The sequence below is a fragment of the Mustela nivalis genome (assembly GCF_964662115.1).
Source record: "Mustela nivalis genome assembly, chromosome: 12".
Lineage (NCBI taxonomy): Eukaryota > Metazoa > Chordata > Mammalia > Carnivora > Mustelidae > Mustela > Mustela nivalis.
In genome coordinates, this window is record NC_139031.1 from 66,474,341 (window position 1) to 66,490,980 (window position 16,640).

A 16,640-nucleotide genomic window follows, 5' to 3' on the forward strand; every position below is an offset into this window, starting at 1 on the left:
GCAATCAGAAGTCCGAACCCCCAGTTGGGGCGCTACAGCTCCAGGCTCTGGCGATCCGGCCTTCAGTTTCAAAGCAGTAAACGGTCTCCCTATGGCTACGTGTGATGGCCTTTTCTTGTACTGAACTATCCTTCCTCTCCTGAGCCCCAGACTCTTGACCTCTTCCTCTCCTCTAGGGACTCCCAAATCTGCCCCTAGCCCAGCCTGTCTCTTGAGCTCTCAACCTTCTTCATTAAAAACATGAGTTAAGGGGCGCCTGGGTGGCTCAGTCGGTTAAGCATCTGCCTTTGGCTCAGGTCACGATCCCAGGGTCCCGGCTGGGCTCTGCTCAGTGCAGGGCCTGCTTCTCCCTTTCCCTCAGCTGTTCCCCTCCTGCTTGTGCTCTCTCTCTCTCTCCATCAAATAAATAAATAAAATCTTTCTTAAAAAAATGCAAAAAATCCCTTTAAAAAATTTGTTTTTGCCCTTCATCTCTGACTTCCCAGTGTCTACTAATGACAGGGCCACATTTCCTGAGGTCAGAGGCCCTGCCGTCAAGTTCGGAGTTCCTCACCTCCTTCCCCTGCGTCTAGGCAGCTTACGTTACACAGGCTCTTGCATCGCTCTCTCCCTCAATGTCGACTGCTCCTCCTTCCAGGTCATCCCTCCCCGTGTCTCCTGATTCACCTTCCCCACACCTCATGGGTTTTCTTTCTTTTTTTTTTCCCCCTTTTTATTCCTCCGTTCAAACATCTGTGTTTGCCTAGTAATTTGGTGAGGTATTCAAGGCACTTAATTTCTAGAGCTAATGACTTCACCTTCCTATTCAGTTTTAATTGCAACAATTTAACCTGCATAAAACAACTGCTTCACTTCAGGCAGGCTGGGCAGCCCCATTCCTTTCAACCCATCTCATGTACGCCTGTCTCTGCTTCCTTGGCCATCCTTCTCCCCCCAAGTCCTTCGATGGTCCCTCGAATTGTCAAGTCTTAATTTACCAATCACAGCTGGAGGTATGAAAAAATTTACTATTTAGAATGTATAAAGACCTAATGCAATATGTTAATAACAAAAAACAAAATCCTGTAAAGATTTTGCAAAGCCAGTTCTATTTGCCAGGACATTAATTCAGCGAATACTTTTAAAGGCATGTTTTGTGTCAGGCAGTGTGCTAATAGCCACATATAAACTTAGAATCTCTAGAAATCATAAGTAGAAAGCTTATAGTACTTAATTTACTCCTCTTAACCTTGTCTGGACAAAGGTCTACTGCTATGGAAGTCTAGAAACCAAAACGTTATTATTAGGTTACTCAAAGAGTAAGCATGAGAAAAATACTGTCATGCTTTCTATGGTCACTTAACTTGTCTTACAAACCTCTGGAAATAATCTTATACTTCCTCTTGCTTTAACTGAAATGGGGTTAGATGTTTATCATTTACCAGCTACCATGGGGCTCTTTCTATCCCACTTCCACTGAGGTTCCTCAAATATGACAACAAAATGATGATTTGTGAATGTGGTATCAACACAATTTTGAAAACAGCCAACTTCAATTAGTTGTTCAGTAATACTAGCACATTGTTAGCCTTGAAACTGCAGGCAAGTACAGCCGTAAATTAATTATTACCTTGTAGTAACTTAAACAACCAAAAATAATGGCATATTATTTTTTAAAAATCTAGATAAATGGCAACCAGGGACTAAGACATGTTCAGAGTTTACCCAGCAATGATGAGTAGAAGGAAATGAATGCCTAGACCAGGGGCCAGCAAGTTTTTCTGTAAAGCCAGATAACAAATATTTGAGATTTGAGGCTATACAGTTGGTCATATCTCCGCAGCTCTGCTTATTGTGGCATGAGTGTAGACAGGTTATAGATAAATGAGTGTGGCTGTGTTCCAATAAGACTTTACTTATAATAACACATGGCAACCAGATTTGGTTTGATGACCTGCATTGGCTATCTGGAGAGACCTCCTGCATTGGTTACCAAAGAAAATTATGAAGCACCAATTACATGCCATACTCTTTGCTGGGGACCAAGAATATGAAGATGAAAAGATGAACGAGAAGCAACAGTGTGAAAATTTCTGTGGGATCAGAGAGAAGAGAATAATTCACTCTGCCTGGGAATGGGGAGAGTGTACAGACAGTCCACTAAAGGAGATGAGATTTAACCTGGGTTTGAAGAAGAACAGAATTTCCGTGAAGTGTTAGGCAAGAATGTAAACATGAAGTCTTGCTGACCTAGTTCAATCTAGCTCCTCTAAAGATGAGCCAATGAGTCCTAAGAACCTCACATGTGAATAAACACACCAACATACGGAGGGAAATAAGGTTAACCATACCTGACCTCTGCTGAGTCCAGCTCTGAATAGATTAATCTCACACCGCCAGGGACTCAAGAATTTTATAGGATGTTATTCCTCAAATTGGATTTGGAGGACAGAGAAGGTAGATCTGACTCTGTTAATCCATACTGTATCATCTCCTGCAATGTCATAACATTTTAACAATACTGGGGTCTGCATCTTGGGAAGTAGGGAGGGAGAGTCCTGGAGGGACACAAAAGTGCCCAAATAGCAGGGGTGCTGCCATGCAACCGGCCATTCATCTGTCAGCCCAGCTGAACGAGCATATTCCATACACACATCCAGGTAATTTAACTACCGTTTTATGCCGGTTGAGTAGCTTTCTGATTTATGAACCCACCAACCCATGGGAGAGAGAACAGAACATATGAAGGATGCTGGGTATTATGTCAGGTGTACCTCCCAAACTAAATCAGAAAAATAAGTATTTTGGCCTAGAAATCAGTGTTTTCTAAGTTAGAAGAGCAAGAATCAGCCACTTTGGACTTGATTAAATCTGAACTGTATTACTGAGTTTCTGGACTTAGAAAACTGAAGGGCTAGACCTTTGACTTTTGAGGTACCAATTGGTAATGGGCTGCTGACTGACAGTCAGTTAACTAAAGGTCTCTTTGATGTCTTTCCAGGTGTTACAGAGCCTGAGACTGGAAAGCAAGAGAGAATAGGGCCTTCCCAGTCACTGATGGTGGGGTATCAGAAACAAGATGTTACAAAACCAACTGGCAATGACAAAGAGAGAGAGAGAGAGAGGGAGGGAGAGAGAGAAGAGGCAGAAAGACTGACTCTAGTCAGCAAACTCCTTGAGGGTAAAGATGGAATCTTGTCAGTTCTCATACATTTTACCCTTAGCACAACGCCTGACTCAGAGTAACTGCTCAATAACTATTTGTTTAATAAATACATAAATGAATGGATTAATGTCAATGAAGAGGGAAGGCAATGAAAGCTCTTCAAGGCTGGAAACTTTTTACTGGGAAAGAAAAGAATGTGAGGCACTCTTGTATCTGAGTGGCTACTGTATTAGTAGTTGACTATTGATAAAGTTCATATTTTATCAAAGCTCAATGCACTGCTTCTTCCCTGCTCCCCAGAAAGACAATCAGCCCAGGAAGACTGAAGAGGGTTAAAGCCCAAGTTACTTAGTTTCTGGAGAAGAAGCTACCCATCTTCTATCTCGGTTCCTGCTTACTTCCACTGAGAGCTTAATTCCAAAAAAGGAAGAGTTGCAAATAAGGGAGGCATTGGGGAAAGGGTGGAATTCTCACATGTGACTCCTACATTGCTTTTCGTAGACTGCGGAGCACAATGCAAATCCACGTACTACTTCTCCCATCGGGGAGGAAACATCTGCTGACTTTAAAGAAGCATTAAAAAAAAATTAGAAGTAAAAGAGAGACCTAAGCTAGATAATATTCTGCCACTTAAAAAAATCGGGGGGCCATATCTCATGTGTGAGTGATCCACTCTCCTTGACTATAATGTAACTTCTCTCAAATAGCTAGTTATGCCTGATAAACTCAAACAGCAGACCACAGAGTATTAACCTCTATCTCCAAAATACATGTGTCTGTTGTTTGGTCTTCTTATGGACCAATTAAGATCTATATGTAGTTTTCCAAAGAGATGATAGAGGGCTTACCACAAAACAGCACTATAAAAAAGTGCTATTTGAATCCATAGTTTGAGTGAATAAATGAGAGTTTTTGAAGTCTTTAATTCTTTTGAAAGTAGGTTAATATCAACCATGCAAGTCCTCCATCAACTTGAGAACTACCTTTGATGAATTAGTAGGCTCGACATATCTTCTTTTGCTTCTACTAGCATTTTTTTTTTTTTAAGTTTCTAAGTACATAATTTTTATCCCAAAACTCCTAGAAGAGCTGTGCTTAAGACCAGTCTGTGGAAGGCAATTCCAGCAATGAATAGGCTTAGGAAATGAAACCAAAGGGAAAAGATCAAGAATAAAGCTATGGTGCTTCCCAAGAGTTAAAAACAGGTTGAGTCCCCCAAATCAAATGTATTTCTATGTTCACGATGTATTTTTAGAAAGATTATAATTTTTGATTGGGTAGAGACAGATGGGTATGCGCTTTTCAAAAATACAGTCATGTACAGTCACACCTGCAAGGTATGAGTGTATCTCACATCACTGCTGGCACTAGTTGTCAGAATTATTATTATTATTTTTTAAGATTTATTTATTTGACAGAGAGAGAGTACAAACAAGGGGAACAGCAGGCAGAGGGAGAAGCAGGCTCCCCCTCAAGCAGGGAGCCTGATGTAGGGTTCGATCCCAGGACCCCAAGATCATGAATTGAGTTGAAGGCAGATGCCTCACCAACAGAGCCACTCAGGCGTCCCTAGCTCATGAATTCTTTAAAACTTTGGCAATCCAGTGGTATCTAATTTAAGTGATCACTTCTCTGATCATTAGTGAGCCTGATCATCTTTTCCTATAAGCAATACAAATTTTCTCTTCAGTGAACCAAGTTTATTTCTTTTGCCAATTTTTGACTTTTTAAAAATTCCTTGAAGCTACCTGTATATTAAAGTCCATCAATTAATTTTCTATTTTCTAATTTCTATTTTCTAATTTCTATATGGGGTCCTTTATTATGCTTATTGACTACTGTAACCAAGAGTATTTATTTATTAGATAATTGTAGAGAATGAAAAAAAACAATAAAGCCAACACCCATTTCATTTATTCCTCGCAACCCTCATCAGTTTCTACCTACAAAGTCCCTAGTATGTCCTTCCATATTCCAGTTCCTGGACAGTCCCCACCAAGTAACTGACTTTTGTCATTCCCACTTACAACCTCAGCATTTTGTCTGTATCTCTAAGTAACTCACTTTTTAACACTATCTAAATAGAACCACCGTGATTCTTCTGCAATTTGGTTTATTCTCTCAATGTCTCGTTCCAGAGATTCACGCCTGTTGTCATGTTTCAGTGTGGTTCATTCATTTTCCCTGCTGCACAGATTCATCCTATGAATATACTACAATTCATTTAACTATTTTACTAGTGATTATTCCAGGAGTTATCAGCTTTTAGGTTTTTCCAGTTGTTTGCTGTTGCTTTTGATCACACAGTAGGGCTGCTATGAATACTCCTGTACATGAATCTCAGTAGACAAGCATAGGACCTTGTTGGGTCAAGGGCATGCACACTTTCGTCCTTACTAGGTCAATGCTAAATTATTTCCAAAGAGCTTGCCCCAATTCACACTTCCACCTGCAAGATGAAAACTCTTCCGTCTTTGGTTGTTTCACATAGTTTCCAGCATTTGGTAACATCAGACTTTAATATTTATGGCAATGTGGTAGGTACAAAATGGTATCTCATCTGATTTGTCTCATACTTTTCTGATTACTAATGCAGTTGAACATCTTTCATAAATATTTTGGCCTTTTGGTTTTCATTTTCTATGAAGTGCCTGTTCAAGACATTATATATTATCTCCTGTATCATTTGTCTTTTCCAGGTGATTTATACAAGTTATTTACATAATCTAGTCGCTAACTTCATGTTAGTTACACAGACAGGTAATATCTTCTCCACTTTCGTGGGATTCTTTGTTGTGTGTTTGAGAAATGAAGTTCCTAATTTTAATATCATCTGATGTTATTAATCTTTTCTTTTTTTTTCCTTTGTGTCTTGTTTAAGAAATCCTTGTCTACCCAAAGTCACAAAAATATTCTATACAGTCTTTTAAAAGTTAGATAGTTTGTATTTTCCAGTTACTTTCCAGTTAAGTCTTAAATCTAACTTGAATAGGTTGTTTTGCAATGTATGGGGGGTATCTAATGTAATTTTTAAAAATACGGATAACCAGCTGTCCCAAAGCAATTTGTAAAAAACCTCCATTCTTTCTCCACGGATCCACCCACGAGCTGTCATAAAATAAGGTACACACACACACACACACGAGTCTCAGGTATTCCTAGCCATTTTTCCTTTCTTATAAATTTAGGATCAGCTTATCAAGTTCCACAAAAATATCTGTTGTAGAAAATCTTTAGATCAGTATAGACAAAAATGACATTCCTTTCTACCACTCAGTTTTTTTTTTTTTTAAGATTTTATTTATTTACTTGACAGAGAGAGATCACAAGTAGGCAGAGAGGCAGGCAGAGAGAGAGAGAGGAGGAAGCAGGCTCCCCGCTGAGCAGAGAGCCTGATGTGGGGCTCGATCCCAGGACCCTGAGATCACGACCCGAGCCGAAGGCAGCGGCTTAACCCACTGAGCCACCCGGGCGCCCCCCACTCAGTTTTTTTTAAAAGATAAAAAAAATTTATAGTGAACAAATGTATATCCACTACCTATATTCTACAATTTCCACTTTACTACAATTTGCTTTATCATATAGCCGTCCCTCTAGTCATCCATTAATCCATTAATTTTCAAATGCCTTTCAAAGTAAGTTGTAGACGCTTCACCGTTACACTCATGAAGATATTAATTTCATATATTTATTTTATATCTGGCCACTTAATCTTCTAGATGAATATTCATATAATCCTTAAATAAAGATACTTTTGTCTTTATATTTCAAATTTATACTTATTATTTGATGTTCTTTTATCTTCCTGCAATTAGAAAAGTCTCAAAAACAGACTTGAAAATCGTGGTGGTAGTTGGCATTCATGTCTTAATCCTAATTCTTATGCAAATGGTTTAAGATTCACTATTTAGTAGTTGATTGCTGGTAAGTAACCAATCATATTCAGAAAATTTTTTCTAATTCCACTTTTACTTTAACAAGTTTTTACTGAAAATGTCTGAAGAATTATACCAAATGCCTCTCGACTTCCATTAATATTATAACACTTTACCTTTCCTTGGTTGATATGATGATTTATATTGTTAGATTTTCTAATGTCAAACTATTCTTACATTTTCAGAATCAATACTACTACCTGATTATGGAATATAATTAACTTGCACTCCTGGATTCAACTGATTAGCATCATAGTTGAAATGAAGCTACATGCATAAGATTTCCTTTTTCCACACTGGCTTTACTAGTTTTTAGGATACCAGCTACTTGAATAAATGATAAACACCCTACCTGGGATAACGAGCATAAAATAGAGCCTATCTGTTTTTGTTTTTGTTTCTGTTTTAATAGGTTAGGCAGAATTCAGTTATAAAACCACCTGGCTCTAGTAACTTTCTAAATGGAAGTGCTTATAAAAACCTATTTCGTGGTTCTGTGATTATTGATTTATCCAAGTTTTCCTCTTAGACAATTTGAATAGACTAATTTTGTAGAGAACTCCATTTCCTTTAGGTTTTTAAATCTAGAGTTCACATACTATCTGTAAAAAAAAAATTCTTTTAATCTCCGTATCTCCTTTATTTCCAATGCCACATTTTTTTGTGTGTTTGTTTCTCTATCTTCTTCTTACTGTGTCCTTCCAAGCGGCTCTTCACTTTTAGCTAGAATAATTTGCACACTGTTACAATATTTTGGGGGGAGATGGAAATTGAGAATGGGTTTTTCAAGATGGGATTGGGAGAGAGACAAACCATAAGAGACTCTTAATCTCACAAAACAAACGGGATTGCCGGGATAAGGGGGTTCAGGAGAGGGTGGTGGGGTTATGACATTGAGGAGGGTATGTGCTATGGTGAGTGCTATGAAGTGTGTAAACCTGACGATTCACAGACTTGTATCCCTGGGACTAATAATACATTATATGTTAATAAAAAAATAAAAATTAAAAAAAGAATGGGTTTTTCATTTCATTAAAAATTAAATTCAGTTTATATCTCTTACCTGCTCCTATTTCTACGTTTTCCCCTACCTTTTAATTGTTCTGTTCCTATTAGTTTGAATATTTATTTATTTTCAGTCTTTATTTTTAATAATAAAGGAATTTAAAGCTATACATTTTCTCTTGAGCACAATATACTCTGACTACCAATTCGACTTTTGAAAATGTATTCTAAAGAAGTAAAAGTGTCCAGTATATGAGAATATACAAATGCTGAGGCACCTGGGTGGCTTAGTCCTTAAAGTGTCTGCCTTTGGCTCAGGTCATGATCCCAGAGCCCTGGGATCCAGCCCTTGGGCTCCCTGCTTGACAGAAAGCCTGCTTCTCATTCTCCCACTCCCCCTGCTTGTGTTCCCTCTGTCACTGTTTCTCTCTCTCTCTCTATCAAATAAATAAAAATTTAAAAAATATACAAATGCTTGTTGTAACTTCTTTCAAAGTGGTAAGCAAACAAGCAATATACAAAAAGAAATCTAGAATATAGCCTAAATGTCCACCAATATCAGAATAGTTGTCTCAGTTATATTATAAGCTCTCTATATAAGAGTCTCATATCATTTAATTTGGGTATATTGCCTTAGAGGGATGTCCATAAAATATTATTATGTATAAAACAAAACTGCAGAGTCATGTGACTTGTATGATTCATTTTTGTAAAAAAAAAAAAAAGACACAAAGTAAAACACAAGCATAATAAAAAGTACTTTCGTTTTTACATCTACACACACACACACACGCACGCACGCACGTGCGCTCTCATGCAAATACACGTAATATATACTTACTTGTATTTCAGATGTGACCGATAATATAACCAACTTTACTTGGTTACTATAAGGAGACACATCAGACATAGTAGGAAAAGAATGAACCTAATCTTTACACATCTCTGTATCATTTAACTTATTGAATGAGAATTTATTTCTTCTGTAAATTAAAATGATGATAGTCTATTGATATGACTATGAAATTCTGGTATTAATTCTAGGAGCTTATTTTAAAATTTAATTGATTAATCTCTCTGTATTATCTTTATCATAGCTTTCCTGTCACAATTTGTGTAATACATCATTACTGTGAAAATTTCTTCTAAATAAAAACCAATTAATGGTTTAAAACATACTGCTTCATCTTCACACACACACACACACACACCACATATGTATATAAATATGTATATGTGTATATGTAATGTATTTTTATAGATATTATATACATACATGTTTTTACATATATATTATATACACTTCTTTTCCCCCAAAGTGAGTATGTTAAGTGTTCATTAAAACTCTGGGCTGCTACTCTACAAAATCTCTAGTAGGCCTCCTGAAGAATTTCCTTCAATAGTAGTAAACTTGTGGACAGCGAAAGAAGTAAAAATGCTAACCTGGTAGGAAAAGGTAAATAAATAAACAAACAAATAAATAAAATGGGAGAGTCATGGGCTCTTATCCCACAACATAAAAAGAAAGCAATATTAATTATTAGGTGTGAGAAGACAAAGGATTTACGACTATGACCAAAAAAAGCTGTTCTTCTATTGTACAAATCAAGGAGTTAGTGAAGATAGACAAAACAAAATCAAAACAACAACAAAAATCAACAGTACCTTTTTCTTGTGGTGTTTTCTTGGTGGTGGCTTGATGGTGGTATGGAGATTCTTCCATATCATGATCAGATTTTGAAGGAGAGGAGAGTGAAGTGTCTCCCCAAATAAGGGAGGAAGGCTCTTTTTCTGGGCTCAGTGGTCCCTCTGGAAATTCAGCTATGTGGTCAGATGAGAAGGGCACACTGCCAGCCACTGGAGTGAGGGATGGAGTACCAGAATCTGATTCTGGAGAAGTTCTCAAACCCTTGGGCAGAAGTGATTTGGAAATGTGCGTGTGGTTATAGAAACTGTTTGAAGGCTGTTGGTATAAGAGATTATAAAGGAGGTTATGCTGCTGAGCATCAGCTCCAGGAATACTTACTTTGCAATCAGACCAAACTTTTTTAGTAAAAAATTTTCCCTTGAAAAACAATTTTTTTGTGGGTTTACAGATGGGACTGCATAGTTTATAACAATTCAGCATATTACCATTGTAGCTAAAACAGACACCTAAGACATATAGAAACAATTACTTGTACATTCCTTATTTCCCACTAGGTAAAACCAACAACTGAATATAAAAACACCATCACGAAATATGACAATAGGGATAATGTCTTGGGTTAGTTCATTGAATGAGTACAGAAATAAGCTGAATTACAATTTATCGAGTTGAGCAAGAATTTAGGAGACAAAACCGTGAACTACTCCAGCTGTTTCCATCTAGAGCATAGAATCTGGCTGCAGAAAAATCATCTTCAAAAAGCTGTAGGAACAAGGAGACAGCTCGACACTGCAAGTCAGAAATCAGTCAGCTCACCTTCCGCTCCAGACTGTCTTCCCCATCTGTTGAACTGACACTATCATAGAGTCTTGTCCTAGAGGGTCTCTGGCGTCTGTTCTTCACAGAGAGCTGGGCTCGGGTTTTCAGTGCTTTTGAATCCAGGCGCTCTGTCTCTGGGACTGCCTCATTCAAGTCTAAGGAAAGAATAAAGCAAAATAATCGGTGAGGGAACCTTTGGAGAGGATTGTCAAAGAGACCACAGGCCCTGATAACAAAAATCTTAAGGTTATCATTAACATCGGGAAAAAAATCGGTGACAACCATGCCAGCCTGTCTGATATCCCATGGGTAACAAACAGGTCTGTGAGATTTAGGAGAAATGTACAAAGCCTAATGGAAGAAACCAACACCAAAGGTGACCAAGGCAACAAAAGAAATCGGACATTCAAAGAGCCAGCGTGGTCCTCTGTGGTCTGCCTCTCACTACCTTTAATTTTGTGGCCCTAAGTCCAAGTCAGGACTCCAAGTCACCATTCCAAAAGGGAGAAGGAAAGGTTACCCATTGATTTATGTAGGCGTTGGATGAGGAAAAGTTCTCCTTTGGTTGAATTTATCTGGAATCCTGCTCCTTAAAAAAATGTAGTTTGATCATTAATCCTGTTTTATCTTTTTAGAATGGCAGTCATTTATATGAAGTCATAATGTTCACAGAATTAATTAAGTGCTTCTGGATTTAAATTATTAAAAATATAGCTTATAACTGAGTTGCAGAAAATTAATGTGTACTGATATTAATGGAATAAAACAATTCCTTACAGTAACATTACTGGAGGAAATACCTTTCCACAGTGTTATTACGAAGGTGTGCCCTAAATATATTATAAAAGCAGAACAAGGAAGCATCTCAGGTTGTGCCTCTCTTACCTATGGAACTTTGCATTTGTCTAACAAATTATATTAAACATATTTTCCCTAGGAGATACATCCACTGAGTGACAATATTTATGAAAGGTTCTGACTCTTCATTTCCTGTATTTGAAAGAAAAGTGAATATTCAAAAAAGTCAGACTATTCAGGTATTTATAAAGGACAGCTAAATATTTTCTAATTAGTCATCTCTTCATTGTTTACATGTCAATGGAAGAAAAATAATCTCCTTGATCACTTTAATTTCTTCCTTTCAATAAAATCTAAACCTGCAGCTGCCGGTTAAGAGTTCATTAGTTGTGATAATTGGGAGATAATCAACCTTACAAGCTCTTGTTTACATATAAAATGTGGGAACACCACATAGATGAAAGCAATAATATAATTAGACTGTCATACAAGCCTGTTTCACAGTTTATCTATCTTGTATGTGGACTGTATCTTCTGTAACACAAAGCAATCATGCACACCATCTCATGTGTTCCTCACAAACCCATGCGACAGAGCTACCAAGTTATGTTTTATCCTCTCCAGAAGTTGAGAGAACTTGAGTAATTCGCTCTCATCTGCATGGCTGGTGATGAGCTGCCATGATTTTTCTTGTTTTTTAACTCTCAGGCTACTAGTCTGTGCCCTCCAAATGGAGCTAGGGTTAAACAAGTTACTAGAAAAAGAATTTTCCTGCCATTACAGTTCAAATGTTTTTCGTTGCAAAATCACATATAATGTGACTAATCTAGGAAATACATTTCTCCAATTGGCTACATATAGAATATACTTATTTATCTTCCACATATGTGTAAGAAAGCAAAAAAGGAAGACATGTTGAAAACTATAGAAAAAATTAATTCTCGGATTTCTTATTCGGTTGCTTTGTAACAGTGTTGGTTACTGGGTGATAAGAAGACTCAAGGAGGAAGCTTGTTCTCCTTTTGTTAACATGGCTCCTTTTGCAACAGAATCCTGGCCCTGGAGGACCCAATGTAGCACCCAACATCCAGAAATGCAGAAGCTACTCCACCACTAGGCACTGAAGAAATAAAGTAAGGGAACGTGAGAGCTACTTATTAGCAGGGTTTCAAGGGCAGGGAATTATTCTGGGACTTCCAGCTCTGTTACAATTCATGAATTTGCCTGATACTCATATCCAACCACTTCCAAAGAGCAGTCTAGAACACCCTGCTTTATTATCAGCTAGCACTAGGTAGAATATGGAATTACATCTATCAAAGATGAAGTCAGCTGGAAAAGCAGCACTTTAAGTCCACTGTCCAAGTGGCCAACAACGCACTGCATCCAATCGAGGATTTTTGAGGGCCAGAACACGAGGCTTTTAGCAGTGCTTCATGAATTACCAATCAGCAATTTATATATTCCATCCCGAGAATGAATGTTTTTTAAGTAAAGAGCCAGAAAAATGGAGTGGAGTGGAGAACTTTCACTTCAACAACAGGAAGTCTGGAGCTAGCAAGCTACTTCGCCCTCAGGAGTGTTAGAGGAGGTGTGAGCGAGATAAGGAAACTGTGTATAGGACTTACGTGGTTGGGTAACCAGAAGCTATCTTTTTCTATCATGTTGTTCAAGAATCAGAATATTGCAGCTCAAAAGAACCTTAGGGATTCTATCTCTGCTTTCCTTTCCAGTTAGGAAAAACAAGGCTCAAAGAAGATTACTGTTTACTAACTGCGTCACACAGCTAATCTGTGGATGAGACAGGATAGAGCTCAGTCCTCAGAAGCCTGTTCTCTTGGGGCGCCTGGGTGGCTCAGTTGGTTAATCACCAGACTCTTGATTTCACCTCGGGTCATCATCTCAGGGTCCTGGGATCCAGCCCTGTGCCAGGCTCTGTGCTCAGCACAGAGTCTGCTTCTCCCTCTCCTTCTGGTCCTCCCCCTGCTTGCTCGCTCTCTCTCTCTCAAATAAACAAATAAAATCTTAAAAAAAAAAAAGTGCTATCAGCCTTCTGGAAGGTCATTTGCAACTCTGAAAGTAAACTTCACAAGTAACCTTGTGCCATCAGAGAGTCTTTGTTTTAGTCTTACTTTATGTTCCAAACAAAAATACAGGTCAGGTTCTAACTTTGCAAATCTCCAGAAGTATATAGTATCTTAGAGAGAAACCTGAGGGATTTTATTTGGTTTTATGTTTATCCAAGGAGTAAAATTCTTACATCAAAAACTTAGCTGGCAGGGCACCTGGGTGGCTCCGTCTTCAAGCATCTGCCTTAGGATCGAGCCCTGTATTGAGCTCCCTGCTCTGTGGGAAGCCTGCTTCTCCCTCTCCCTCTGCTGCTCCCCCTGCTTGTGTACCCTCTGTCGCTATCTTTCTCTTTCTCTGTCAAATAAATAAATAAAATCTTTTTTAAAAAAATTAGCTGTCAGTTTTGAGGATGACAATGTGGCAGAAGAAACCCAACCAGCTCCACATGGCTAAGTCATACGCTACTAAATGAAAGGGCTTAGGTGGCCATGTTCTCTCACTGTCATTCACTCTCAACAGAGACCTTAATCAATAACCTAACACTGCTTTTATAAAGCCAAGACCTGGGTTCTTCCTCTACCCCTTCTCTCCAGCTGTTGTGTTCTGTTGTCCATAAGAATCCAAGGGAAATTTCCTTTCCATTTCTCCTTTCCTTCTCTATTCCTTTTTTTCAGACCCTCTAGTCTCTGGGAGGGGGGAGCCTAACTCTGACTCAAATGCAGCTAGAAATACAAAAGATGGGCAGACTGGAGTGGGCTAACAAATACAGATAGACAAACAGCAAAGATAATGAAGTGACTCATGACAGAGCGGTGCTGCGTGGGTGGGACTCGACCTCTGATCAGCTTCAATATTGCTTCAAATTGCATCCTTGAAAAGAATTTAATGGATTCGATTATGATTTTAGCAGCTGTTATGAAAAATGTTCTGTGAAATTAGGATGTTATATATCCTATCACACAGCAACAAGTTCCCTCCAGTAAGGCTGTGAGTCATTCGTTTTTTCACTAAGTTGACGTTATTTTTGACGTAAATGGAACGTTGCCCACAGATCAGACAGAGATGGCCAGGGAAGGAGGGAATGGGGCAGCATGACATGGGGGCTGCTCTGCATTCTTAAGGGCACTATTCTCCTCAAAAACAGTCCTGCCTCTATGATCTCACTTATGCTGTTATCAACTACAGTGCTGAGCACTTGGTGTCAATTTAAAATTTGAACAGTAGCCGTTGATCACTCACAGTCAGTGCACCTTCACACAAGATGGGCCTGCAGGTTTGGGGGTTGCTCTGCCCTGCGTTCAGGGGTAGATTTATGCATCTCAGAGAGGTGGTAAAAACAGTTACCATGACAGTGATCTGCAGTTAAGTCTCCCTCAAACAGAATCCAGATCGGCGGCTCCAGTCACTAAACTGGGCAATTTCTCTAACCTCTCTGTCCCTTAGCATCCGCAACTGCAAAATGGGCACGATGGTAACATAGCACTGAGAGTGGTGACATAGCCATGAGGACCAAATGCATTCATCGATATGCAATGCTTTGAAGAGCAACGGTTATGGAAGCACTCAACACGGGCACTTACTGACATGGAAAGGTTAGCAAGATAGTCTCACATGACTAAAGCAAGCTGCAGAACCACATGTACCTTCATTTTAAATATTTTTATAATTTTATAATTTATAATTGAGGATAAATAGATGCATGTGATTTAACATGGTACTGACGATGGTGGTGACCTCCAAAGAAGGTATCAGATTTGGAGATCTTGGCCAACAGGTACTTTAAACCTATTTGTAATGTCAATTTTTTTGTGTGTTATATGTATTTTTTGTGTGTTTATATATTACTTATATATGTAAAATTAGTAAAAACAAAACTAAACTAAAGAAAAACAACTCGCACATTCAGTACATTTTCTTTTACAGACATCTTAATTCCACTCTAATCCGAGAGCTCTGGTGTTTTAGGACTCAGGGAATGCCCAGATCTTGTTACTAGTCTGGGAAACTTTGTCAAAATCCATGTGACTATCAGCCTGCCCCAGGTGAAAGGGCTGCTCTTCCAATTACGTCTGTGGAGCCTATGGGCCTGCTTTGCTGCCCTCCTGACGACCAGATGATCTGGCTTGATCGGGGCTCTATGGCTTAGCTTCCAGTCACTACTCTGTTTCAGCATGGCCCGGCAAAGATGTATTGAATCGGATGTGGTAATTTGAGAGCAAGTTACACAACTGCATCTCCTCTCATGACAGCACTTTACTTAAGAACACACCCGCAGGCGACTCTCACCCTGAACTCTATATTCATTTAGTTGCTTTCCTTATGGTTGCCTAAGAGTGCACACATTTTATACCCCAAGTATAAATTTCTGAAATTTTAGGAAGCTGATTCCTTACCGCTTCAGAACAAGCAGAAGATGGCTGCTTTTCCCTAATCTCTTTAGTAGCTCTGAGATTATTGTTTTATGAACTATACATTTCATTGGTTAATGTTGGAAAAATATTGAAGAATTCCCCCCCCACCTTTTTTTTTTTTTTTTTTTTTTTTTTACCACTTTGTCAATAAATGCAACCTCAAAACTATCTGGGTAGCCTCTGAAACATAATTTGGTTGTCTGTTTTGGTGTGTAACGCCTCTCCAGGTGCCGTCTGATGCCCAATATAGCCATCTTTCGCTTATGGTCAACCCACCTCCTGTTCTCAAGAGGGTAGAGAGGTCAGACTCTGTTGCCCCTGACTCTTTAGTAATGCCACTAGACCTGCCCCTGGACATAAGGGCTGCAAAGCAGGGGGAAAAAAAAAAAAAAAAAAAAACTATGTGAGAGTTCCTAAATTCCATTGGTATCATTTGCAACACTTGCAAGAGTTGTTGATTCGGAGAACATGAAAGGATAATTCATGGTTAGACAACAGGGAAAGGCATTCAGTATCTTAGGTTTCCTTCACTGTCAAACATCTTTGGAATCCGACAGAAAAGTCCTTAAATTCAGAGAATTATAAAATGTAATCAAATGGGCAAACTGGTTGGGAACTGCAGACTTCTGCGAGTAGGACCATGAGCTGGGTCTAGGAAGGTGGGATACGTAAACGCCCTCTTCTTGATATTACAGCATCCCTGACAACAGTAAACAATTGTGTAAATGTCCTCTTCTTGATATTATAACGTCCCTGACAAGACAACAGTAAACAAGCTTCTGTGTTGTTGTCTTTCAGGGCTGCCTATG

At 38.7% G+C, this 16,640-nt stretch overlaps 1 protein-coding gene across 12 annotated transcripts in view; it reads right to left on the minus strand.

The window, feature by feature from the left end:
- PPP1R9A (protein phosphatase 1 regulatory subunit 9A) overlaps positions 1-16,640 on the minus strand; it is a 311,463-nt gene that overhangs the window by 25,229 nt on the left and 269,594 nt on the right. For 6 of the 12 annotated variants that reach the window (XM_082693613.1, XM_082693619.1, XM_082693617.1 and 3 more), the window contains 2 exons: positions 10,550-10,707; positions 9,751-10,048 (listed from right to left, as the gene is read on the minus strand). In XM_082693613.1, coding sequence (XP_082549739.1) covers positions 9,751-10,048; positions 10,550-10,707 — 456 coding nt within the window. The remainder of the gene's footprint in view (positions 1-9,750; positions 10,049-10,549; positions 10,708-16,640) is intronic. The other 6 variants (XM_082693620.1, XM_082693618.1, XM_082693615.1 and 3 more) reach the window with 2 other exon arrangements.